This window comes from Mobula birostris, chromosome 6, assembly GCF_030028105.1.
Source record: "Mobula birostris isolate sMobBir1 chromosome 6, sMobBir1.hap1, whole genome shotgun sequence".
Classification (NCBI taxonomy): Eukaryota; Metazoa; Chordata; class Chondrichthyes; order Myliobatiformes; family Myliobatidae; genus Mobula; species Mobula birostris.
This window is the reverse complement of record NC_092375.1, coordinates 147548747-147574480: the sequence shown is the minus strand read 5'-3', so window position 1 is coordinate 147574480 and position 25734 is coordinate 147548747. Positions and strand designations below refer to the sequence as shown.

At 38.5% G+C, this 25734-nt stretch overlaps 1 protein-coding gene across 1 annotated transcript in view; it reads right to left on the bottom strand.

Annotated features, from left to right (window-relative positions):
• vps16 (VPS16 core subunit of CORVET and HOPS complexes) overlaps positions 1-21272 on the bottom strand; it is a 77091-nt gene extending 55819 nt beyond the window's left edge. Inside the window, exons 1-12 of the mRNA XM_072261578.1 lie at positions 21179-21272; positions 19242-19327; positions 19049-19143; positions 18485-18613; positions 16582-16726; positions 10805-10920; positions 9172-9294; positions 7016-7071; positions 4610-4699; positions 3779-3873; positions 2440-2516; positions 111-242 (exon numbers count right to left, since the gene is read on the bottom strand). Of these exons, the coding sequence (XP_072117679.1) occupies positions 111-242; positions 2440-2516; positions 3779-3873; positions 4610-4699; positions 7016-7071; positions 9172-9294; positions 10805-10920; positions 16582-16726; positions 18485-18613; positions 19049-19143; positions 19242-19327; positions 21179-21228 (1194 nt within the window). The 5' untranslated portion in view covers positions 21229-21272. The remainder of the gene's footprint in view (positions 1-110; positions 243-2439; positions 2517-3778; positions 3874-4609; positions 4700-7015; positions 7072-9171; positions 9295-10804; positions 10921-16581; positions 16727-18484; positions 18614-19048; positions 19144-19241; positions 19328-21178) is intronic.
• Between the last annotated feature and the right edge of the window lie 4462 nt (positions 21273-25734).

Below are 25734 nucleotides of genomic sequence, written 5' to 3'. Positions count from 1 at the left end.
CTGCATTCTGGTGTACATGATGATAAAGTAATCTACTTCAAAAAGTACATAAAAATTTACTTCCTCCTACATTTGTGCTGTGAATACAGAGGTATACAGATAAATCTTACCCTTAGCAAAGCTTTCTGCATCTCAGGTTCATACTCATTGCCTGCTGCCTCAATGCATTGCTGTACAGCCTCAGACAAGAGGTTTTGTTCCTTTATCTCTCGTAAGTATTCATCAGCTTTCTGGCTCTCTTTCTATGAACAGAAATGAAGTTTGAATTTTAATCTACCAAAGTTGCTTGCTCTCCAAAATTATATTATTTTAAATAAAAAGTAAATGGGCGACTAGGCAGAGAGTGGGTCCACATAGAGATCAGCAGCTCTGCCTATGTCTTGAGACACAGGAAATGGATAGGATTTTTAACGAGTTTTTCTCCTTGGTGTTTGCTGAGGGAAAAATTGTTGTAGCTCAAGAGATAAGGGAAACCAATGGAAATGTTTTGGAGGAAATTCATATTGCCAGGGAGTAGGTACTTGCATCTTTACTGCACATTAAGATGGATAAATCCCCAAGGCCTGACCAAGTGCATTCCTGAACTTTGTGCAAAGCTAGAGAAGAAATTGCAAATGCTTTTGGGGAGATATTTGCTTCACTGTGAGCCACTGGTAAAGTTAACAAATACTGGAAGGTAGCTAATATTGTTCTGTTGTTTAAGGAGAGTAGTAAAAACAAATCAGGGAACTAAAGCTGGTCAACCTGTCATCAGTAGTGGGGAAGTTACTGGCGGGAATTCTGAGAAACAGGAACTAACAGCATTTGGATATTTAAAGAATCTGATAGGAGTCAGCATGGCTTCTGTGTGGAAAGTTGTGCTTAATAAAGGTAAACAAGGGCAGGGCGATGATGTTGTCTATTTGTACTTTAGCAAGGCCTTTGACAAAGTCCCTCATGGTAGGATGGTCTGAAAGTTAGCTCCCATGGCCATTGTCAGTCAGGGTACTGAGTATAGCAGTTGGGATGTTATGTTGCAGTTGTATGAATCATTGAGGTATTGGAGTACTGTGTACCATGGGAAAAACGTGGTTAAACTGGAAAGAATGTAGAAATGATTTCTGAGCATATTTCTGTAACTAGAGGGTCTGGGTTACAGGGAGAGGTTGGCCAGGTTAATTCTTTATTCTTTACAATGTAGGAGAATAAGGATTGATTTTACAGAAACGCTTACGATTATGAGAGGCATAGATAAGGTGCATAGCAACAGACTTTTCCTTAAGGTAGGGGAGCCCAAAACTAAGGGGGCATAGATTTAGGGAAAGGGGTCCATGGCATAAAAAAAGGTTGGGAACCCCTGATTTAGGGTGAGAGGGGAAGATTTAAAAAGGACCTGAGGGGCAACTTTTTCCACACAGAAGGTGGTATGTACAAACCCCATTTCCAGAAAAGTTGGGATATTTTCCAAAATGCAATAAAAACAAAAATCTGTGATATGTTAATTCACGTGAACCTTTATTTAACTGACAAAAGTACAAAGAAAAGATTTCCAATAGTTTTACTGACCAACTTAATTGTATTTTGTAAACATACACAAATTTAGAATTTGATGGCTGCAACACACTCAACAAAAGTTGGGACAGAGTTAAAATAAGATTGAAAAGTGCACAGAATATTCAAGTAACATCGGATTACCACATTGATTCCCTAGGCTAAGGGGCAGCATAACCCGTAACATGATTTGTTTGCAAGTTGGAAATGCAGCCGTGAACCAAGTTTCCAAGAGTCAGAAGATGGCTGCTGTGGCCAGCAGATCAAAGGCATCAGTCTCCCCAACAGTCGTTCATATATAGGGGCTGTGTCATAAATCAGGCATTTGTAACCTGGGGAGGATCTGTACTTAAAAAGATGTGACCTAAATTTGCAACCATATTTCAATAATATAGACTTGTTTTAATTTTAAAGGATTGTAGTAGATGAATTCATTGAAATTTAGAGACAATAGTAAGAGAACTGACGTGCCTTGTGAGATGGCAAGGACAAAGAAAATAGTGTTAAATTGATGTACAGTGGGGGAGTGGAGTGAACCAGAGCGAAGAAAACTTACAAAAGTAGTTACAATTCCCAACAGAATTTATTAACAAAGAATTTATACAAAGAGAGAGATCTTTAAAAGGTACAGAAAGAAAAGCTAGAAAAAAAAGACACAAGGCATTTCAGAGAGGTGTGTGAAAAACCTAATGTCAAGCTGAAGACGAAAAGCATGGCCATCGAGGAGATATGCAAGCATGGTTTTGTGCAGGATCAAATCTATTTGCAGATAAAAAGTATAGGTTCTTTGACAACAGTTACGTTCTTTGTCCTAACTATGATCTGCCAAAACTGAATAGCTGTACCTTTTGATAAAGAGCAAACTACTTTAAATTTAAAATTGATGGAAAGGCCAACAGAAAAGCATACCTCATATTCTTTATGAGCTTCCAGTAGAAGTGCACCAGGTGCCATTGAAGCAATTTTGAAAATATCTTGGCAAGCAGCTGAAAACGATCAAGAAATAGTAAAATCACAATAAGTGCCTGATTTGGGACACGGTAATAATATTGAGGGGAACAAGTGTTAACCACACACTTCTTTTAATAAAGGAAATGTGTAGCTGATACATTTTTTGCTGTGAAATAAAATGTTAGTTTAACGCAGTAAAACCGTGAGTGCTATCTGATGATATCACATTAATGATTCTTTACATGCCAGGCATCCTACCCCAATCATAGTGGTGCACTGAGATGAACAGCATCTTACATTAAATTAGTAAATTACCCCTTTGAAAAAGAGCAATTGCAATCGTCTTGTCTAGCAATTTCTAATGCCAGTTACAGCAAAAACGAATGGATAGCTGACGGAAGAGATTGAAAGGGACAGTAAGAATCTTTAATAGAGTTAGTTGGTGTCAATAAAAAAGATAGATTATAAAAACTGAATCAGATTATTTACAATTAAAAGGTGTATCTTCCTTTCACAGGATACATGAAACTAGAACAATATGCTGCACTTTATTTTATTAATAAGGCCTCAGGGCATTTTACAGAGGTATAAAATGAAGTCAAAGAAAATATTTTTTAAAAATATGAGATCGATGATCCAAATACAGATGAATCCCGTATTATAGCCTTTTGGGTGATGGAAACATGCTGTTACAAAATGGACAAGACACAAAACTTTGAAATTGGAATAAAATTTGTTCTCACAAAATTTACATGAGGAAAAAGTACACAGGCATAGAGTATACAAAATTTATTTTGTTTCAACTCGCATTTCTCAGCGCATACATCAATAACACACATTCATGTTATGGAACACTGTGATATGTTTTCCAGGAAAACAACCTCTCCTCTCCATAGTGGGGTTACTGTCTTAAAAAATTAGAAAACAGAGGAGTTGGAGAAAAAGATTCAGGCTGCAAATGAGGACTGGGAGTATTAAATAATATATAACCATTCTGTGAAAAAGTTTTGTTTATTATCAATAATCATTCCTTGCTTTACCCAATACAAAAACTTGAAATAACAAAGCATGCTGAAAATATTTATCAAGTCTGGCAGACTTAGAAAAAAGAAATGAAAATAGGATCTCATTTCAAATGTAAAGTCTTTGGCACTAAAATTGTTTTCCTGCATTCAAATCATTAATGTATTTTGTCTGAAATCTCTTTCAACACCTCTGGCATTGTTTTTATTACAAAATCCCCATTTTACACGTAACATATTTGTAATATTTAAATGATCATAAACACAGTACTTACTTGGAACCTCATGTAGAAACTCATGACTGTTAGAGCTGATAATACGAACCCCATCTATCTCAGGTACTAAATGAACGTCTTCATCCAGGTAAAATCTGATCTTTAGTTTAGGATTTAAATATATGCAGTGTTTATGAACACTAGCTCATAAATAAGCTATTATTTTTTTTTCAGTTACCAAGCTATTTCATGTGGCAATTTAAACCAATACAAATTTCTCTTTCCTGAAAGAAATTTCAAAAACCAATTGCATATTTTCATCATTCCATTTCAAATTTGTTTCATTTGATAAGCTCTCAGGTTTGAAACTCCATCATAAGTATACTTCAAGCATAAACATTTTGTTTGAATGGAAAATCCTATAAAAAGTAGTGGATACGGCCCAGTCCATGATGGGCAAAGCCCTCCCCACCAATGAGCACGTGTACACAGAACGCTGTCTCAGGAAAGCAGCATCCATAACTAGGGACCCCCACCGCCCTGGACCTGCTCGCTTCTCACTGCCGCCATCAAGAAGAAATTACAGGAGCCTCAGGACTCACACCACCAGGTTCAGAAATAGTTATTACCCTTTAACCATAAGGCTCTTGAACCAAATGGGATAACTTCACTTAACTTTACTTGCCCCAAAACTGAAATGATCCCACAACCTGTGGACTCATTGCTACTAGGTTACTTTGATAAATTTAAGAGTGCCATGAATATACACCATATATTTTTGGACTCTGCATTGACCTGATAGGCTACACTATAATATTCCTATGTTCTAAAAGCAAGTCAAAACGTTAGATGGGTCAATGACAGCGGTAGCACCAAACAGCACGAGGATACTTGATGGTCTCCTTTGAACTTCCAGCTATAAGAAGTAATTTATCCCACACACCAACAACAGCAGGATTAGTGCTTTTTGGTCTGTTACACCTAAGAAGACAAAAAGAAAGGTTATCAGAATTAACATTGTATTCTTATGCTAAATGAGAAAACGTTGAAACTTTGTGTCATTTTTGTTCAAAATGGCTCACTGCAAATTTCGGCAGAAAGGAGTTTAGCATTTAAGATTTATTGTAAAACACACCACAGAAAATTATAAGATAATCCATATCAACATGTTAGGAAAGTTTAAAAATTTTCAATTTAAGTTTCCATTTTGCAAATTTTAAAAATGTACCACGGATGATTATATATAATAATATTATATATTGTTGTTTGTAAATTTAATCTGTATAATACCTGAAATGACCATACAGATAGTGTGGTTATACAAAAGTATGTTAATTCATACTGATAATGAAGGCTCATAATTGGTTGAATAAAGAGGGATGGAGTATTTTACACATTTATTCAACTACCTGTTGATTTCTGAAAACCACAGAACAGACAAGAAAAAAATCTTCCTCAAAGAACATTATAACACAATCAAAACATATAACTTGTACTGATTAAACAAATCAATTCAATAAAAAACATGCATTATCCTTTCCTTTAAAACAGAATTAGAACACTACTACTTTTTGCAAAGTACCCCCATATAATGAGGGAAATTTGAAAGACTACAGAACAACCTCTCACTCAATGTCAGTAAGACCAAGGAACTGATTGTAGATTTCAGGAGAGGGAAGCCAGAGATCCATGAGCCAGTACTCATTGCAGGATCAGAGGTAGAGAGGGTCAGTAACTTTAAATTCCTGGGTGTCACTATCCAGAGGACCTGTCCTGGATTCATCATATAAACATAATTGCAAAGAAAGCATGACAGTGCCTGTTTCCTCAGGAGTCTGTGGAGATTTGGGACGTCATCAAAATTCTTGGCAAATTTCTATAGATGTGTGGTGGAAAGTGTGCAGACTGGCTGCATTGCAACCTGGTATGGGAACACCAATGCCTTTGAGTAGAAAACCCTATAAAAGGTAGTGGATTCGGCCCAGTATATCATAGGTAAAACCCTTCTAACCATTGAGCACATTTACATGAATCGTTGCCTAGAAAAGCGGCATCCATCATCAAAGATCCTCACCACCCAGGCCATGCTCTATTCTCCCTGCTGCCATCAGGTAGATGGTACAAGTGTCTCAGGACTTACACCATCAGGCTCAAGAACAGTTACTACCCCTCCAACACCAGACTCTTGGAACAAATGGGGATAACTACACTCATTCAAGGACTCTTTTATCTTGTTATTTCATGTTCGTTATTTATTGCTAGTTACTTATATCTGCATTGTACAGTTTATTGTCCATTGATCCTGTTTACAGTTACTGTTCTATAGATTTGCTAAGTATGTCGCAGAAAAAGAATCTCACGGCCGTATTTGGTGACATGCACCTACTCTGATTTTACTTTGAACTTTGAGAAAAGGCCAGAGTGGAATCAGAGTTGTTCGGAGAGAAAGAGAGAGCTAGTGTTGACAAGATATGCAAAAAGCCTATTACTGTGAAGTAATTATTCTACAATTCTTTCATCTTCTCAACTTATGCGTACAGACAAGCAGTTAACCCCAAGTAAGTTCCACTTTATAACCTTTAAGGGAGGAAGAAAAGAAGCGTTCGCTCAAATTTTCTGAAGATGTGACCTATATGAGTGATAAGAGCTCTCTGGATAAGTCGTACGGCAGCCCAAGTCTCTCATACTTGGGCTGATCAGGAAGAATGCCAAATTGTCTGCCTTGAAATACGTCATAAAATAGAGACTCTGCCTTCATAGGGACATCACAAATTTAAAAGGAGTCAGGTACATCTTTTATATTCTCAACACTTTCAAGAATGGCAAATGTTTTAAATGAATTCTTCTATGGAGGAAATTCTCGGTGGAGAAGTACTGAGAATAAACTCTTTTCAAGCTTCCAACCAGGTACAGGTAACAATTATAATTCATATTTCGATGACAAACTCTGCCATCTTCATCAGGGATCCTAATTGACACTGGAAGCCCTAGAAGAGTTTATTCGTCATATAACTCGGAAAAGCACTAGATCCTTTTTCCAAGTACTGAGAAATTTGAAATTATACAGTGTTGAGCTAATTGTTAGCTACTTTTCTGCAGGGACCAATGGAGAATTCACTTTAGATTGCTCACCCATTTCCTCAATATCCTTACTCAGAGGATGTTGAACCGTTTTTGGTGAGAAGTATTCAAATGGGCACCATCAACTTATGTATACCAAGAAACAGATGTAAAAATAAATGAATTCATTTGATCAATGAATCACAAATAGCAATACAATGCCACCCTACAACTTACCAAACAAACTGACTAGGTGGTGTTTGAAAATTTGTGTCAATCACACACAACACGTCCTGGAAAAATGCAAGAGAAACTTTTAAGTAGAAATCCTGGTTACATATTTATATAACTAGAATAATAAAGAAGGTACACTGAGTATTCGACAATATCCCAAACAAAACACCCTTGTATTATTATTTCATTTTTCTCAGTTAATTAGCACTCCTCCCAAATGGATCTCTTCTAGACCATCTAACTTATATCTACTCCTCCAAAGTACACAATGCTACTGCTTCAAATCCAGGCTTGGTTTTCCTGCCGTCAAGGCCTCAACACCTCTAAGCAGGTTTCTGCCCAAAATGAAACAGCCGAATTGCTATAGCCAGACATTTTTGAAAACTGCCCCATTCCTTCATTCACTCTCCAACATTCTTCCATGCAATGTTGTCACCCAAACCATGCCCAAATTTCTTGTGGGCTTCTACAACTGTCAAATCAAATTTCCACCTGCTGCACAATTCTCCAATGGCATTTTATTTGATTGTAGAAAAACCTAAATAAGTCTTCCTTCGCTTTCTTGATCCATCTGTAACCCTTGACATCTGAACAGACTTCTCTCCATCAGCGCTTTGACCTATTGTCCACTTTAGTTGGGTCACAGATGTCTGTTTCCATTCTTGCTTTGTTTATTAGTTGCCAAGAACAACCTGTAGAAGCTTCCCTTCCTTTTCTGCTCCATTGTGACTTCCCGATACTCTAAGGATCAACTGTGCCCGCTCCCCTTCTTCTCCTTCATATATTGTCCTTTCAAAAAGAAATCCAAATACACTTATTTTCCATATGCAAACTGAGGCCACCTCGTTCATCTCATGTCCCAAACCTTCTAACTTGTCTGACAGCTTAACTACTAGCCATGAGCAGAAATTGCCCACAACCAAAATGTTAGATGTTTAAAGCTGTCATCATTATTGTCTAACAAACAAGAAAACCTGCAGATGCTGAAAATCCAAAGCAACACACACAAAATGCTGGAGGAACTCAGCAGGCCAGGCAGTATCAAAGGAAAAGAGTAAACAGTCAACATTTTGGGCTGAGACCCTTTTTCAGGGCTGTCGGGAGTTACTGCCTATCAGATCTATTGCTCTGAGTCAACAAAACAATCTCTCTCCATGCCAACCAAGGCTTAACTGATTTGCAACCTGTGTTGTATCAGGACACAAGATAAACAGCCAGTCACCTACCTACAATTAGTAAAGCAGTCTATTTCACATATATAATCACCTAATTCAGCATTCACATACATGACTTTGTTACCTGAAGATAGTTATTCCAATTCAGTCCTGGCCAACCTCGTTCATTCTGCTTCCTGTTGACTACAGCTCATACAAAGAAGCTGCTCATGTCCCACCAATTCCCTTGGACCCTCCTTCCATGAGTTACTTGATCAACATTGGCTCCTGTGTCCCAACTTTACAATTTTTATCCTTATTTTCTAAAACCCAAACTGCCTCACCTCAGCCTATCTTAGTAATCTTAAGTCCTTCAATATTCTGAAACATTTGTGCTCCTATAATTCTGGCTTCCTGGGCGGCCCAGATTTTAATTTTCTACAGCTGGCAGCCATGCTTTTAAGCCATCTGAGCCATAAGCTCTGTACCTCATGGCCTCTCTCTGATCGAGTTTTTGCTAATCTCACTGCAACATTATGAAGCGCAACATCGTATTTTATTTTCTTACAGGTTTTGCCACATACAAGCTCATGTTGTCACATTAGAATCCTTCCTGTAAAATTAGGCTTACATAATTGCCCTCAATCTGATGAAGAGTCACCAACCAAAAATGTAAATTCTACTTTTCTTCCCAAAAATGTTGACTAATCTGCGGAGTGTTTTAGGACTCATTTTGTTTCAGATTTCTCGTATCTGTAGTTTTTAAAATTTTTAACTTCAATCAATGATTCTGTTTGATAACTTCACAATAGCTAAGAAATCTTTACAATCATGCTTCAAAAATCAAACAAAAAAAAAAACCTGCAGATGCTGGAAACCTGTAATAAAAATGGAAAATACTGGAAATAATCAGATCAGGTGGCATCCTCAACATTATCTAAAGTTGGAGAATTCAGTATAGCGTCTGAATGCTGCAACATGCCCAATCATATTTAGATTGCTCACCTTCAATGAAGAAGAACCCATCCAAATGCTGCCAGTGTCTGTGAACAGAGCAAGCCGTTTATAGTTGAATGAAATCGCAATCTGTGTAAATCCAGATACTTGAGGCCCAAGGCCAGGAGGACTCTGTAAAAGAAAAAGCTTACTTGAAGTAAATTATATTTACTTATTCTTTTGTATGCTTTTGTAACATTTCTCTCTAATATTTTGGCATTCAGAAAAAAAATCTTTATTTCTCTTCACCTATTTGCCGTACAAGTACTGATGTTTGGCTTGTTCTCCAATTTTCTCTTCTGTAAAATAATATGCTTCTTTTTATTATCAGTTAACAATGGAAAATAGCTGCATACCATATTTGGTTTGAGTCCGTATCTTACCAACTCATGAATAATTGCAATGTGCTACAAAATAATTATTTTATGTGTCATTATGTGTCGTAAACGTTCCTCCAATTAGTAATCACGTGCAATATACTTAACAGTTTAAGTCAATTCAGAAAGACTATGGAAACTAATCTAGGGAAACCTGTGATGGGGGGGGGGGGAATAAAACCAGACAAACAGAGGTGGAAATAGCAGCAGCTTCCAACTTATCCATTGAGAGGAAAAGAGAAGCTATGGGATCTCGATGGTCCAAAACGCATGGAGTAGTCACCACCAGCCCCTTAGCCAGAGGGCAGTCCTGAGCCTCACATCTGACCGCCAAGCTGCTGCACAACTCATTCCAGCCCCACCATTACCAGCCCAAACACTCAGACTCAACACATTTTGAATGTGGTACACTCCACACCAAACCATGGAGTGCTAAGATCACTACTTCATTACTGCAGCAGGCAGGGGGTCACACCAGGTCTCTGGAGCAACGAGAGAGAGGCGATTACACAAAGTTCCTGGTGCAGCAATAGGAAGAGCAGAAGTTCACATAATAATGGTGCTCATTAAAGTGTCTCCTTATGCTATAGTGAGTCCTTTAAGTACTGATTCTATTAGCTCTCTTCCTGGACAAGCATCCCAAGCTCCAGGAAATGTAGTTAGCTTTACCCAGACATTGATTGTTGTATTTCTTAAAATACAATCTGAAATATACCTTCAAAAGTACACCATAACCTTAAAAGAGGCCTTGCCACTTCAAGATCATAAACGGATATATTTCTTTCTGATTCATTATCTCTGGACGTCAGAGAATAAATAAACGTCTCTTTATCTGGCAACTTTCATAACTTCAGAATAACCGTTTGTTTTTAAAATATGTTGCAATGTAATTTCAGGAGTAGATGCTAAAGCATACAAATCCGGAATGACAAATAACAATGGGAAACCTTTCAGATGCATCTTATTTTATCTAAAGGAATTGAGACCCCACTGACCTTGCTAGCCTCAGGTCAGTGCAGCATCTAGACTCAGGATGTAGTACTATTTTGGGTATGATATCTCAGTGCTCACATCCTACCTATTCAATATCACCTGTCATTTAATAGCAGCACTCAGATTTACATCTCTGTTTGGTTGCCCAGGCTACTTAGATACCACTAAGGTGGCCCATACTGAAATACGATTTAACCAGCATTTAGCTTCTTGTGTGAAATGCACTAGATACCTGGCTTCTCCTACAATGCTCAGGCAGATTTTCTGCTTACCACAGATTGGCAGGATCCATTATCTAAGACATACAAATCCTTTCCATTGGCCAGAATAATTTTAGTCTGTCGATCTTCCATCAAAACAGTCCAGCATGCTGGTGGGCATTTTAATCCTGTTGGAAAAGCATACAGGACTTTCAGAATCAAATGTTTTAAATATGTAATGCTGTTCTCCTTTATAATCTCTATGAATAACGATGAAATACTACCTGATGGTTTTGCTAGGCCTATCATAATATGATTGCGAGCATTCTTAAATTACAGAAGGAACTTTAAAATTGTAGCCAAGTAAAGGACAAAGCAGACGAATGTGTAGAAAAATAACAGGGAGATTATTGATAAGTTGTAGTCAATGCAGACAGTGTGTGTGGTTTGCTTCCTCTCGTGTCTGGGCCTCTGCAGCCAGACCAATCCAACCCCAGCAGCAGGTTCCTCCAGCCTAATGACTGCATTTAACAGCTAGACAGACCAGTTCTCAATACCTTCTCCAGCAATCATGTGCACTGACTCACTATGTCCTAACCCATACCAAAGTGTCCTTTTATTGTTGCTGCAACTGGCTGTTGTCTCTTCCTCCAATAGCTGGAACTGAGAGGAGTAAGTGGCAGCATTCAGCGTCAATGATTCATGCCAAATAAATATTGTGGTAGATGGCTACTTGCAGTTCAGGTAGGTAATTAATTACAACAATGAAAGGCTGGACTAGACATAATCACATCTTGTTATTAACAGCCTTGAAATTGCTAACAAATAACAACTTTTCTAATTTTCCATTAGATTTCTTCCCAATTGTTAACCAACTTCCTTTTCAGAAAGAGGGATACAACAGCCTGCAAATTGTAGGAATCTGGAGCAGGTCTTGCTGCAAGAAGTCACCCATCCCTTTCTCTCCACAGATGCTGCTTGACCTGCTGAATTCCTCCAGCAGTTTGTTCCTTTCTTTTTTAAGTAGTTTACTAAATACACATTCACATTTGTAAGGTAAAGATTAATCAAATGTTTCCTATCAAACACAGATGAGATTCAATGTGGACCATTTGCAAATAAAATAACTTTTATCACCTTTTCTCAGCTAGCACCACCACTTGTGCTATTCAGTCTATACATTTTTCCCCTTTCACAGAGAATACTTTTGTCTACTCTATCCTTCTCCCTTCTCTACATCTTAAAGCATGTTAGAAACAGAGAAACATAGAAAACTTACAGCACAATACAGGCCCTTCAGCCCACAATGTTGTGCCGAACATGTAGTTACTTTAGAAATTACCTAAGGTTACCCATAGCCCTCTATTTTTCTAAGCGCCAAGTACCTATCCAGGAGTCTCTTAAAAGACCCCATCGTATCCGCCTCCACCACCGTAGCCGGCAGCCTATTTCATGCACTCACCACTCACTGCGTAAAAAACTTACCACTGACGTCTCCTTTGCACCTACTTCCAAGCACCTTAAAACTGTGCCCTCTCATGTTAGCCATTTCAGCCCTGGGAAAAAGCCTCTGACTATCCACATGATCAATGCCTCTCATCATCTTACACACCTCTATCAGGTCACCTCTCATCTTACGCCTCTCCAAGGAGAAAAGGCTGAGTTCACTCAACCCATTCTCATAAGGCATGCTCCCCAATCCAGGTAACATCCTTGTAAATCTCCTCTACACTCTTTCTATGGTTTCCACATCCTTCCTGTAGTGAGGTGACCAGAACTGAGCACAGTACTCCAAGGGGGGTCTGACCAGGGTCCTATATAGCTGTAACATTACCTCTCGGCTCTTAAACTCAATCCCACTGTTGATGAAGGCCAATGCACCGTACGCCTTCTTAACCACAGGGTCAACTTGTGCAGCAGCTTTGAGTGTCCTATGGACTCGGACCCCAAGAACCCTCTGATCCTCCATCCTGCCAACAGTCTTATAACTAATACTATACTCTGCCATCATATTTGACCTACCAAAATGAACCACCTCACATTTACCTAGGTTGAACTCCATCTGCCATTAATGTTTAATTTATAGATTTTAATAGAGATGAAAGGTCAATCTGAAATGTTGGTTCTGCTTGTCTTCATAGATTCTTCTTGACCAGCTTAATATCCATTTTTATTTCAGAAATCCAGCATCTGCAGCTTTTTGCTACTCAGTGCCAAAGAGACTGAACTAGCTTGAGTTAATACATAACACACTGTAAGAGTGCTTTGACAATCAATGCTCAATCATTTCAATGGGAAGGCGAATGACAAGATAGTTTTCATGTTAACAGAGGAGCGGTGCATTTCCCACAGCAACTTTGCAATTTCTGAGTTTCGTTGTGCATCTTGACCTTGCATGAAGCTCCTATACAATTTGCTAATGATGACTACCAATCAGCATCACTTTAATTTTGATACATTTTGCACCATCAAGTGCAAAATCCTTTTTACAGGTTAATTCTTTCCAATGTTGGATCTCTCCATTAATTTAAATTTATTTAAAACTTACTTCTACAAATATTTCAGTTGTTGAAATACAATTCAACTTTTGTGTGCTGGTACTGAAATTGTATCAAGCAGCTTCTACGATGTTTTAACAACTTAATACAGAATCTATAGATATTAATGATTACATTACAAACTAAAAATCAATAAGTCCCATTGTGACACAAAGGGCCCAATTATTTTTAAACATGTAACTATCAACATTTTATCAGAGTTCATTCATGTTAAGACAGAACAGTGATTCCCAAAGTGGGAGATATCACCTTCCTGGAGGTGGTGGGTGTTTCTAAGAGGGCAATAAAGATAAAGCAGGTGGTAGGGGGTACACTTGGTCGTAAGGAGAGAGCTAAGCTTTTACAGGCTTTATTTAAGAAATGAATTACTTACAAGCATTGGCTCCTCAGTGCCTCATAATTGATTACATTGATCAGATAATCATATCATCTCCTGCTAACCCACTGTTCTCTTAGATTTTGCTCAAAGCAGTTATAGTTGTTGAAAAACAATGTGACACTTCTGTATTTGGCATATCATGAGAAAACTGAACTGAAGAAATTGTTTTATTTCTTGGCCTAGCCTACGCATTATTGCCGTGTAGTATGATTCTCGTACTCTAATCACACAATGCCTGTGAATTAGGGAATGGCATTCAATGGGGTAAAGTTCAGAATCTGTTCTTTGAAATGGTCTTAACCACATTTCTCTAGCCCACAGCCCAATTGAGATATCATTGCCCCACTTTATGTACCTTCAGGCAGAGTCAGGTTTTGCCTGAGCTATGATGACATCAAATCTTTCCCCTTTATTGATCGCAGCGCTTGAGGATGGACTTAAACAATAGGTCATTAATCCATAAAAAAAATGGCAGAAGCAGACCAAGCGAAAAGTGCAGACAGTATGGTGGAGTAGCTGAAATATAGCACTTCACAATAAAACAGTGATGGCTTGTGTGATTCATGCAACGTTGCTAAATCTGGAAAGCCCCATACAATTGGAGAAGAACTGATTCTGCTAAGAAAAATTCAAAGTTCAAAGTAAATTTTATTATCAAAGCCAAAATACGTCACCATATAACCCGAGATTCATTTTCTTACTCAACAAATCTATATAGTATCTACAATTGAATCAATGAACGACCACCAGACTAAGGCGTTCAACTACAATGCAGAAGACAACAAACTGTGCAAATGCAATTTAAGTAGAAACATTAATATAAATAAATAAGCAATAACTATTGAGAACATGAGATGAAGAGTCCTTGGAAGTGAGTTCAATGGTTGCGGGAACATTGCAATGATGGGGCAAGTGAAGTTATCCCCTTTGTTCAAGAGCCTGATGGTTGATGGGTAGTAACTATTCCTAAACCTGGTGCTATGAGTCCGAAGGCTCTTGTACCTTGTTCCTGAAGGCACCAGCAAGAAGAAAGCATGTACAGTTTTACATAAGTTACAAGTTCAAATAATTACAGCAACTACTCTGTTTAAAGACAAATAGATGAAATGCCTGAAAATATGCAACATCCTTAGGAGAACAGAATTTCCTCTGCAGTAGAACAAGTCAACTTTGCCAAGCAACACATCTTTGCTTCATGGTTTTGTTCGTTTCATAAAAGATGAAAGCATGGTTCAAGAGTTGTTACTTCCAAGGGGACTAGAAACAGATACAAAGGGGGAGTCCAATATTTCAAGTTGTTTGAGCAATTTTTCAGAGAAGAACATTCCGCTCACCAACATTCTTGCTTGTGCAACAGATGGGACACCATCAATGACAGGATGCCATCATAAGGTTATTACTTTCTTGAAAAAAGCTGCATCTAACATATTTACCATTCACTGTGTAATTCAGACATCGTGTCACAAAAAACCTAATTGAATGCTGCACATATCATTAAATACTGTTATCACAGCAGTAAATAAAATCAAGTCCCATGCTCTCAATTCTCAACTATTTCAAAAGCTTTGTATTGAGAATGATGAACGGTTTGAATGCTTGGTGTTGCATACAGAACTCCAGATAGCTCTCAAAAGGAAACTGTCTGAGGTACTTCAATGTTCTTTTTGAAACAGTGATAAAATTCTTTGAAGACTCAAATGCTTCAATCAGTAATCAACTCAAAAATTCTAACTTTTTTGTCAGAATTATTCACAAAGTTTAATGAAATTAATGTTCAATTGCAAGGAAATGAAGTGAATCTTATCAAAGTCAAATCAGTCGCCTCCACATTTCTGTCCAAGTAAGCCCTACTTAAGTGCAACACTGGCCGTCACCACCTTTTCCAACCTCTGAGCCTCTCTGAGTTGGAAGAGAAAGAAAGGACACCAGATGATGATCAAGTATACTGTGCCCACCTGTGTGAGGTGCAGAAGGACATGTCATAGAGATTTTAGGATCTCCTCTCCATCCAAATTCAATCCAAAATCCATTCCTGAACACTTGTAATTAGGAATTAACAGGAAGGATGGTGGAAGAACTGATCTAGCTATGAAATGACTTTGAGCTGAAGTGAAGATTCAAAAAATTCAAATTAAGACTTTTGAATGCAGAAGGAAATATCAGAATGCATTCCTGCACTGTGGAAAAGGATGAAGATGTTCTTTAGTGGAGTGCATTTTCAGTGCAGTCACCCAACTTCTTTCAAAGCAACAAAACAGACTTCAAATTCCTGAACTGAGTTATATTCAACATGATGTTCAAAGCAGCTATCACTGCACCAAGCCCATCTATCTCATTGAAAGTTGAAAAAGCAATTATGTAGTGAATAGTTGGGACTACTCATGTCCCCTCTAAAATTGATGATGAAAATTGTTCTTACTGTAATTAAACAAAGAAATAATTTTATTTGTAGCTTCAAATAACTTCTGTAATTATTTGTCACTTGCTGATTTGTTCCTATTTTCTTTCACTGCAGTGTATATCAATATTTTTTAAGGTTTTTATTTAATAGCTGGGGATGTGGTCTGGGAGCCAAGGGGGTGGTAACCCAAAAAAGCTTGGGAACCACTAAGATGGCAGGTACATCGGCTCACCCACGTGCATGGGACGTAACTTATATCACAGTTATCAGTTTGAACCCATTTCACTTCTTGGTGAGTCAACTCAATAATGGATTTTTCTTTTGGAGTTCAAACAGGAAGGATGGCAACTAATTTCAATGTCAAAAAGGTAGTCAAATTGGCATGTAGCGGTTGAGAAGAAACCTACAAAAATTTTTTATAGATGTTATTTCTACTAAATGGAATTAAATTTATTAATAAAAGTAAATTAAACATTGAAGTCTGATTCCACAATTCAAGGTTGGCGCTTACCCGGAATTTCAGGAAGTCGTCGGAGTTTGAGATCATTTATATTTGTGGCAAGTGTGAAACGAAAAGCACCGGTCAGTATAGCGATTCCTGAACCATAAGCAGAATGGAAAACTTTGGCCTCCATAACTTGATTCTGTAACACCTCCTTCAAAAAAAGATCACTAAACTTCATTGTTTTGGACAGCAAATCAGTAACGTTAATACAGCATATTTAAAATTTCAATAAAGCCGGCTTGAGATTGAGTTGTAACACATTACATTGGTATCAGAAGATCTGAACGCGATATATTTTTTCATGACTCAGATAAGCAGTGCATTGTTATTACCTCATACCAGAGTAAGAACCTCATTAAATCCAATAACAGAAAAGTAACTGGCTTCCACTATACCTATGGATGCAAATACTTTTTAAAATGTTATCCCCATCCTACTTCAAAAACAGCAATTTCTAACCTGCCCATCTGTGTCAGATTTAAGTTGAACAATCAAATTTCCTTTGAAGTAAAAACAATTCCTTGTGTTCAAACTCAAGCATTTCTGTGCTGAAAGAAGAGTTTTATAAAATTTCACCATTAAGCCTTCCAGATTAGAATGGCACAAGTTGTAGGCAAAGCAAAGCACTCTCTGTTGTTGAATGCATTCCATAAGGACTGGAGTGGGGTGGAACAATGAAATAACATCTCACCTCATTGTACAATTACACTCAATAACAACACTTCAACTTAAATCAGCATCTAGAGTTCGTAGGATAATCTAGAAAGCAATGAGGTGAATAAACGATCAAATTATGTATGGTAATGTCGGACAAGTGTAAGTGCTTAGGAAAACATTGGCTTCTGGTCTGATCAATGAGCTAAAATACCAACAGTGGCTTAGGCTATGTCCACACTAGACCGGATAATTTTGAAAATGCCAGTTTCGCGTAAAAACAATAGGCGTTTACATCAGGCGTTTTTGAAATTACCTCCGTCCACATTAAAACGCATATTTGGGCGAATCTCCCCCTACTGGGCATGCACAGGACACATCTACAGAAAACAAGCGAAGAGGAAACGGTATACTTGGTGCATGTTTGTCCAGTTACAGACTAGAAAAACTTAAAAGGAAATTGCCAAATGACGGACAGCTGTTGGCTCTCGCGCAGGAGGACTTAAAACTAAAAAAAACAAATACTGGAGCATATGGAGGCAACCAACAGGGAGCTCACGGACAGTATGACCCAGCTGACAACGAACATCGAAAAACTGACTAACCCTGTTGCAGAGGGATTTGCAGTGATGAGGAATATGATGGCTCCCCCCAGTACTTTTCTCCGCCACAATACCAGACTCACAGCCATCACAATTGCTACACATACGGACACACAGACCCCCGGATGGCCCCACTACCATCTTCCCCACTTCCACAGAGGAGTCACCCTGGAAACATTTCCTACAGCCATAATCTCTTCACCACTGAAAGGGACAACAGCTACAACTAAATGCAATAAGGCTTGTTACTGGGCAAAAGTGAAATTTGCTGTTACCTCATTTGTTTGCCTTTACTTTTGCCATGTCTTTCTGTATTATTTTGCTGTATTTAACATGCGCAATAAAAGGAGTTACTGGGCAAAAGTATTTTATTTTTACCTGAATAAAAATGAAACTCACAATTTTCCTTTTTTGGCCTTAACATTTTCACGTCTATGCCAAACATAAGCCACTACTTAAAAATGACATTTTGGAAGTAGTGACAATTGCATCTGTTGAATTGATACAGCACCTTGTTACTGCGGGTAAAATGCCAATCTGCTAAGAACTGAATTGATCACGTAAAGTGAAAAAGATGAAAATTATCTAATCCTACGTACAATCTCTTTATGGGGGTGATCTTTTTTATATAGTAATGTTTGACAGCAACTTACATTACCCATGCTAAAGTGTCTCTTAAATGTGCCAAAAATGTTGTGGATTAGAACAGTCCCATCATCTTGTATACAGAGTAGGTCTTCATCTGTCGTCCACCCAATGTGAACCACTATACCACTCTTCCACTGCAGTGACAAAAGGAACAGGAGGGTTTAGTGGTTTTCTGAATTACAGTTGAATACAAACATAAACAAAAGGATAAAAGACCTTCCAGGCAAAGAGTAACATGTACCATACACAATATATATTCATAAAATATTAACTAATTATTTTTCTATTTAGCTTTTTAATTTAGATATTAAAAGCCCCCTACAATGGAGAAGGCTCATAACTTGCTAAGAAGTCTCTTCCCTGCTCTCTTTCGACAGATTTGTTTTGGGACTGAACACACCACCAATTTCCTCAAGTACCTTAAGCAGTACTTATTTAATTCACAAATTTTATTATATAGTAAAACATAAATGTTGACATTGGTATAGAGTATTCTTGAGATCTGTTGTCATTTACTTGCCAAGCTTGACTTCAAACTGTTGTATAATAAAAAAAAAGGTAAAGCTCACTGGAAAGGAGACCATCCTATTTCCTGACGAGGAGTATATTTCCATAGCAGGACGGAAACTTGGAGACCTTTCATTGCGGGATTTATTGATCAAAGCTGCAAAAGATGTTAATGACATTATTAACAACAGTCGGGGAACAAAACATTGGTAAAAAGTGGGAAAGAATCAAAAAAGGTGTAAGAGACTATCTTACCAATCGGACCACCATATGGTGCTGCTGCAATTAAACAGTTACTTATATCCTCCTTAATCATCCATTCAGAATACAGGTCAAACTTCCTACACAGGGTGCAAAACACAGTTCACAAATCAGTAAACCTTGTGAGCATCAAGCAAACAAGTGCCTTGATTTTGCATGGCATGTCACTAAGTCATAAAAAGAATTAATATTTCCAGAAATATTCGGTAACTTTGGTGATTGCAGGTATGCTCGTTATCATCTAAGTTTTCCTTTCGTTTTCTTTTTACATTTTTTTTGTTGTTCTTTATAGCTAGAATTAATTCCTGCTTCATCAGGGATCTGGACCGCTGCAATTTGTCTACTGCCACAACAGGTCGACAGCAGCCATAATCTCACTGGCTCTCAACTGGGTTTTGGTTGAACCACCTGGACAACAGTCATACCAATGTCAGAATGCTGCTTATTGATAACTATTTGGCATTCGACACCATCATCCCCTTAGTACTAATCATCAAGCTTCAAAACCTGGATACTGGACTTCTTCTTTGGCAGACCACAGTTACTATGGACCGGTGATAACGTACAGTATCCTCCTCAGTGACAATCAACACAGGCGCACATCAAGGATACGTGTTTTGCCCACTGTTCTGCTCTACACTACACTCATAACTGTGTGGCTAGAAGTAGCTCAAACACCATCTATAAATTTGCTGATGATATCACAGTTGTTGGCAGACACTTTGATGGTGATGAGGCAGAGTACAGGAGAAAAATAGATTGGCTAATTGACAGGTGTCACAACAACCTTGCATTCAATGTCAGCAAGACCAAGGAACTGACTGTGGATTTCAGGAAGGGGAAGTCCCAAGAACACACACCAATCCTAAGTGGTTCAAAGGGTTAGTAGCTTTAAGCTCCTGGGCATCAACATCTCAGAGGATCTATCCTGGGCCTAACACATTGATGATATACAATCATGATACAAACAAAGCACACCAGCACCTATACTTCATTAGGAGTTTGAGATTTGGTAGGTCAACAGACTCCAACAAATTAGTACAGATGTACCATGGAGAGCATTCAGATTGGTGGTATCACTGTCTGATATGTACACATCAATGCACAGGAACACAAGAGGCTTCATAGGGTTGTAGACTCAGCTGGCTCCATAATGGGCACAAGCTTCTCCACCACTGAGGACATCTTCAAAAGCCCATGTCTCAAGAAGGCAGCATTCATTATTAGGGGCCCTCCCCTTCTTTTCATTACTACCATCAAGGATGAGGTACAGGGGTCTGAAAATCCGCACTCAATGTCTTAGGAACCTCTCCACCTCTGCCATCAGAATCTGAACGGTCCACAAATCCATGAACAGTACCTTGCTATTCCTCTTTGCACTTTCATTCTGCAACTTATAGTAATTTGTTATGACTGCACTGTACTGTTGCCACAAAACAATTTTTACGACTAATGTCAGTGACAATAAACCCAATTCTGATTCTCCTTCGTTGTTAATTCTACTGAACAATCATTAATTTCCTTAAATTGTAAGCACTGGAAACTCTATGTGACAAACCAAGTCATGCACCTCAGTCAAATCTCAGCTCTTCAGGAACGAGTCATAACATAAAGTACTGTATTGCATTCTTTTTTTAGCTGTTACACCGTCACAACAAACTGTGCACTCTGTTGTCTACACGAAATGTTGTGTAGCAGCCATTAAAGCAATGTTTGAAAGCCGGAACCCTGAAGGAATCAGGAGTATTAAGGGTTAGGCCACAGGGAGGTAGGTGGGAAGCGGCGGAGGAAAAAGCTCCCTGCTCAAGATAGGGCCGAGGACGGGATTTAAGGAAGTAAGGGGTCGGCAGGGGGCAAAGATGAGAACTGGCCAGGCCAGGAGTCAGATGCCGTCAGGACCGGGAGCTTCAGCCGAGAACGTCGACGCCGACCTGTAAAACACGTCGCCAAGAGGGTTCCAGTTCGCTGTAACGAAAGCCATGATGCTTCCAGGCGAACAGCTGCAGCTGGAGATCCGTCACAACCGCAACGCGACTGTGCTGGAGCTCACCCTCCTGCGACAGCGCCACTCGTCCCTCGGCTCTGCAGTCCAGCCCCACTTATCACATCCAGTAAGTGTCTCCATTCCGTGTCCCCAATCACTGTTCTCCTTCCAGGAACAGATGCGCCCATTACACTGTCCCCCGTTGCAGTAACACCTTGTCCATCCTAATAACAACGGCATCTCCGCTCCATCTCTCAGCAATTTGGACAAAATTCTACAGCACAAATCAGGGTCCCATCTCTTCCTCAGCAATACCCATCATTTCCAACCGTCCTCTTCTGCTCCCAGTAACTTTCCATCCATACCGTAATCTCTTTGACCCTGTGCCCACCACCTATCTTTCTAGTAATAAAGTACAAAGTAAGATTTATTATCAGAGTACATACATGTCACCACATACAACCATGAGATTCTTTTTCTGCAGACACGCTTAGCAAATCTAGAACAGTAACTGTAAACAGGCTCTGTAAACTGTAAACATCAGGAACTGAAAACTGTAAACAAACTACAAATCAAGATAATAAATAACAAGCATTAAATAACAAGAGTGTAGTTTTCCCCTTTTGTCCAAGAGCCTGGTGGTTGAAGGGTTGTCACTGTTTTTGAACCTGGTGGTGCTAGTCCTGTACCTTCTACCCAATGGCAGCATTGGGAAAAGATCATGGCCTGGGTGGTGAGGATCTTTGATGACAGCAACATTTCATGTAGATGTGCTCAACAAGACATGCACCAGTTAATATGGTCCTGTCAGAGTTCTTGATAAGGATGGCATCAAAATATTCTTGACTATATTTGAGTTTATCACATAGTGGAACTCCTATAAACAAGAGTTAGTGACTTTTTCTTAAAAGAATGAAAAGTTTCAACATGATAGAATATGGTTGTTAAAAATAAAAACTTACATCTGTCATGGAGAAATATTTAAACCAGTATAATTAAGTGCTTGTTCTGAGCTATACATATTGTGATGACAAACCAAGTTATCAGAAGATTGATGCTGATGAGAGAGATAAGAGAGACAAATGGAGAAACGTTCAAAATGTTAATGAGAGACGAGAGAGATTAACGAAAAGAGACACCAGTCCGAGTATTGACAGACCGGTTGCTTTGAACCTGAACTGTTTGAAGTTTGATGGACAGGCGATACCCCAGCTGGGGGATAAAAAGAACAGGTTCGCTAAGGCACAACGACACCACGAGATCATGAGACCCTGGAAGAGCGGTGTGCCCCCTCAAGTTGGTGGGAGTCCGGAGGTCTGGTCGCGGGACCGATCATAGACGCACAGGGTGAAAAGGCATGATTGGCGGGAACCTGGTGTGTGTGTCCGCCCTTGCCTGGGTGCCGGGTTCACCGCGGAAGAGCGATCGTATCCAGAACGGAGGGGTCACAGTCAGTGACCACAGAAGACATAAAAGGGTTCGCCCAAAAGCTAACTGCAAAGAGCAAAGGTCTGTGTGAATCGGAATTTGCATTCTCTCTCTCTCTCTCTCTCTCCAACGGCACAACAGCGATTACTGCGAACTGTACTAAGCTGAACTGAACTCTGCGTCACTTGCGACTGATCATTTTACTGCGATAGAGCTTGATTGATTCCTATTACCCTAGTTCTGTGTACATGTGTGTTTTATCATTGCTAATCTATTGCATTCATATCCTTACGATTAGAGTACTGTGTTACTTATTTCTTTAAAAAACTTTCTTAGTTCCAGTAATCCAGACTCCAACTAAGTGGTCCATTTCTGCTGGTTTGGCAACCCAGTTACGGGGTATGTAACAATATATATTTAAATAAGGCCTTAAAAAAGAGGAAGGCAGAAAATATAGTATAGTTAGTTAAATGTCATCAGCGAACAATATCGCAGGACAAGTCATGATTATCAAATAAGTATTGATGTTGGATAGTTGTTGGAGTTGTTGAAGACCAGATATATGTGAGAGAGGCTGGAACTTGTGTCCTCCTAGATGGACCTTAGCCAAAAATTGGGAGGGGTGGATGGATGTTAGCTCACAGTTTATTAACAAGTCAGAAGGAAGATCAGAAGTAGGAATATTTACATTAAGAACTTGAAGGATTTGTTAAATAGGTATTAAATGAGTAGTTTACAAATACCAACAGCGTAGAGAACCTAAATCGAGGCTAAAGAATATAAAAACAACCTATTCAAAACCATCGTAAACACCTGAGAATAATTGAAGACTGGAAACATAATTGATTAAATCTGTAAAAATAATAAAACTTGAAACAAAACTCTTCAAAATCTGTGTCTGCATGAGTCCATGCTGTACCACTAGCCTTTTAGATTAATGATCTGTAAATAGATATATAGGAATTAATTTCAACATTTGTGCATAACTTGAAACATTAAAGGATATTAAAAAGTGACAATAATAAGTCTTTTAAAGTAATACAAGGTGAAAGCAGCAAGCACAGGAAAGATGAATTTTAATGTCAAACATTCCAAAGTAATGCATTTCAATAGATCACACAACATGAATAAGCGTGCATTAAATCGTTTTAAATGGTAGGACAGTCAAGGACTAGTGGTCAAAGGCAAAAAGGTTAGGAGAATTAAGAGTAACTTAAGGGTAAATATTTTAAAGCAACATATCACTAGAATCTGAAATGTGCTGCCCACAGCTGTGGTGGACACAGTGTGGCCTTCAAGGGGAATTGGATAAATATACAGCATGGTGGAAAAAAAATTCCAGGTCTATGTACAGTAAAAAGGATTGGTGAATGGAACCAGAGTTGCCTTGGCAGAAGATTGGTTTAGCATTGATGGGCTGAATAGCTTCCTCCTGTGCTGCAACCATTGATGATTCTATTAACAGACAGACTTGGAACTAATAACCACCGATTTTGAATAAGGGAGGCATTTTTTTTTTACAGGTTGTTAAAACAAGATCTTATCACTGAAGACAATGTTCATTCATTATATGTCATGTCATATGATGTGGGTGGTCGTGGTCTTTCCATGACCATCACTGTTCTTGGCAAATGTTTCTACAGAAGTGGTTTGCCATTGCCTTCTTCTGGCAGGTGTATTTTCAAGACAGTTGACTCTAGCCATTATCAATATGTCCTCAGAGATTGTTTGCTTAATGTCAGCAGTTGCATAATCAAGACTTGTGATATCCACCACCTGCTCCCATAACTTGATATGACCCTCATCAGGGTGCTAAGCAGGTGCTATACCTTGCCCAAGGGTGACCTGAAGGCTAGTGAAGGGAAGGAGTGCCTTACACCTCCTTCAGTAGAGACATAATCTCCACTTCACCCACCACCCAATAAGAAGAAACTGCTTCATGTAATACTGATTAGACCTCAAATTAAAGAGTGTGGCTAATTTTTTGGAAAACCATAGTTTAGAGAGGACACAATTTCCTGGCATATTACCTGAGGAAAAAAATATTGTTATATGAAATGAGAAAAAACAGAAATTGCTCTCCAAGCATCATAAGGAAAACAATAATTACATTAAAAAAGCTGTCATGGGGGAGAAGGGTAGGTGCAATAAATTTTGACCAACTTCTTCAAAGAAACAGCACAGGCTCTGTGTACTTTCCCTCCATTCTGCTTTATTCTTTTGCCATATTATACAACTTTAGGGTAGTTAATCCAGAATAAAATTACTGAATTAAATCAGGAATTAAAATCCTTTAATTGTACATATGATTTTAAACATTTTACCAAAAGCAAACTTAATATAGGGATAAAAATATGGGGAACAGTAACAGGTCAAATGTCATGAACTTAAGAAAAAGATATAATAGTTTATTTGAAATATTCTGTCAAAAGTTGAATTCAGTTTCTGCCATTATTTGATAAACTGCAACAGTACAACTTTCTGATTAGGGTAGTAACTGACAACTAAGATTCCACATTTAGCTGTACCTTTTCATTTTCCAGAGTATACCATCATATTTTCTTACTTTACAAAATGTTACTGTAGAACTCATTGTGAATTCTTGATCAATGTTCATGCTTGAAATATTAATATTAGTTTCCACTTTTAAATTATATCTATTTATTAATGTTGTGTTATTTGCTTATTTTCCATGAAGAACACATGTCAGTGTTTCTACTTTCTTAGAACTTTTGAGGAGAATCGACAAGTCATCAAAGACCGACAAACTACTACAGAGGTGCAGTGGAAAGCATTCTGAATAGTTGCATTACAGCCCGGTATGGAAACTCATTTGCACAGGAACACAAGAGGCTACAGAGTAATGAACTCAGCCACTTCCATCATGGGTACCACTCTTTCCACCATAGAGAACATCTACAAGAGGCAATGTCTCAGGAAGGCAGCATTCAACACTGATACTGTCTCTATCTGAGCCATGCCCTCTTCCTGATGTTGCCAACAGGCAGGAGGTATACAGGAGGCTGAGACCTAGGCTTCAAGTTTTAATAAGTTTCTTCCCCAGTGTACTCCCCA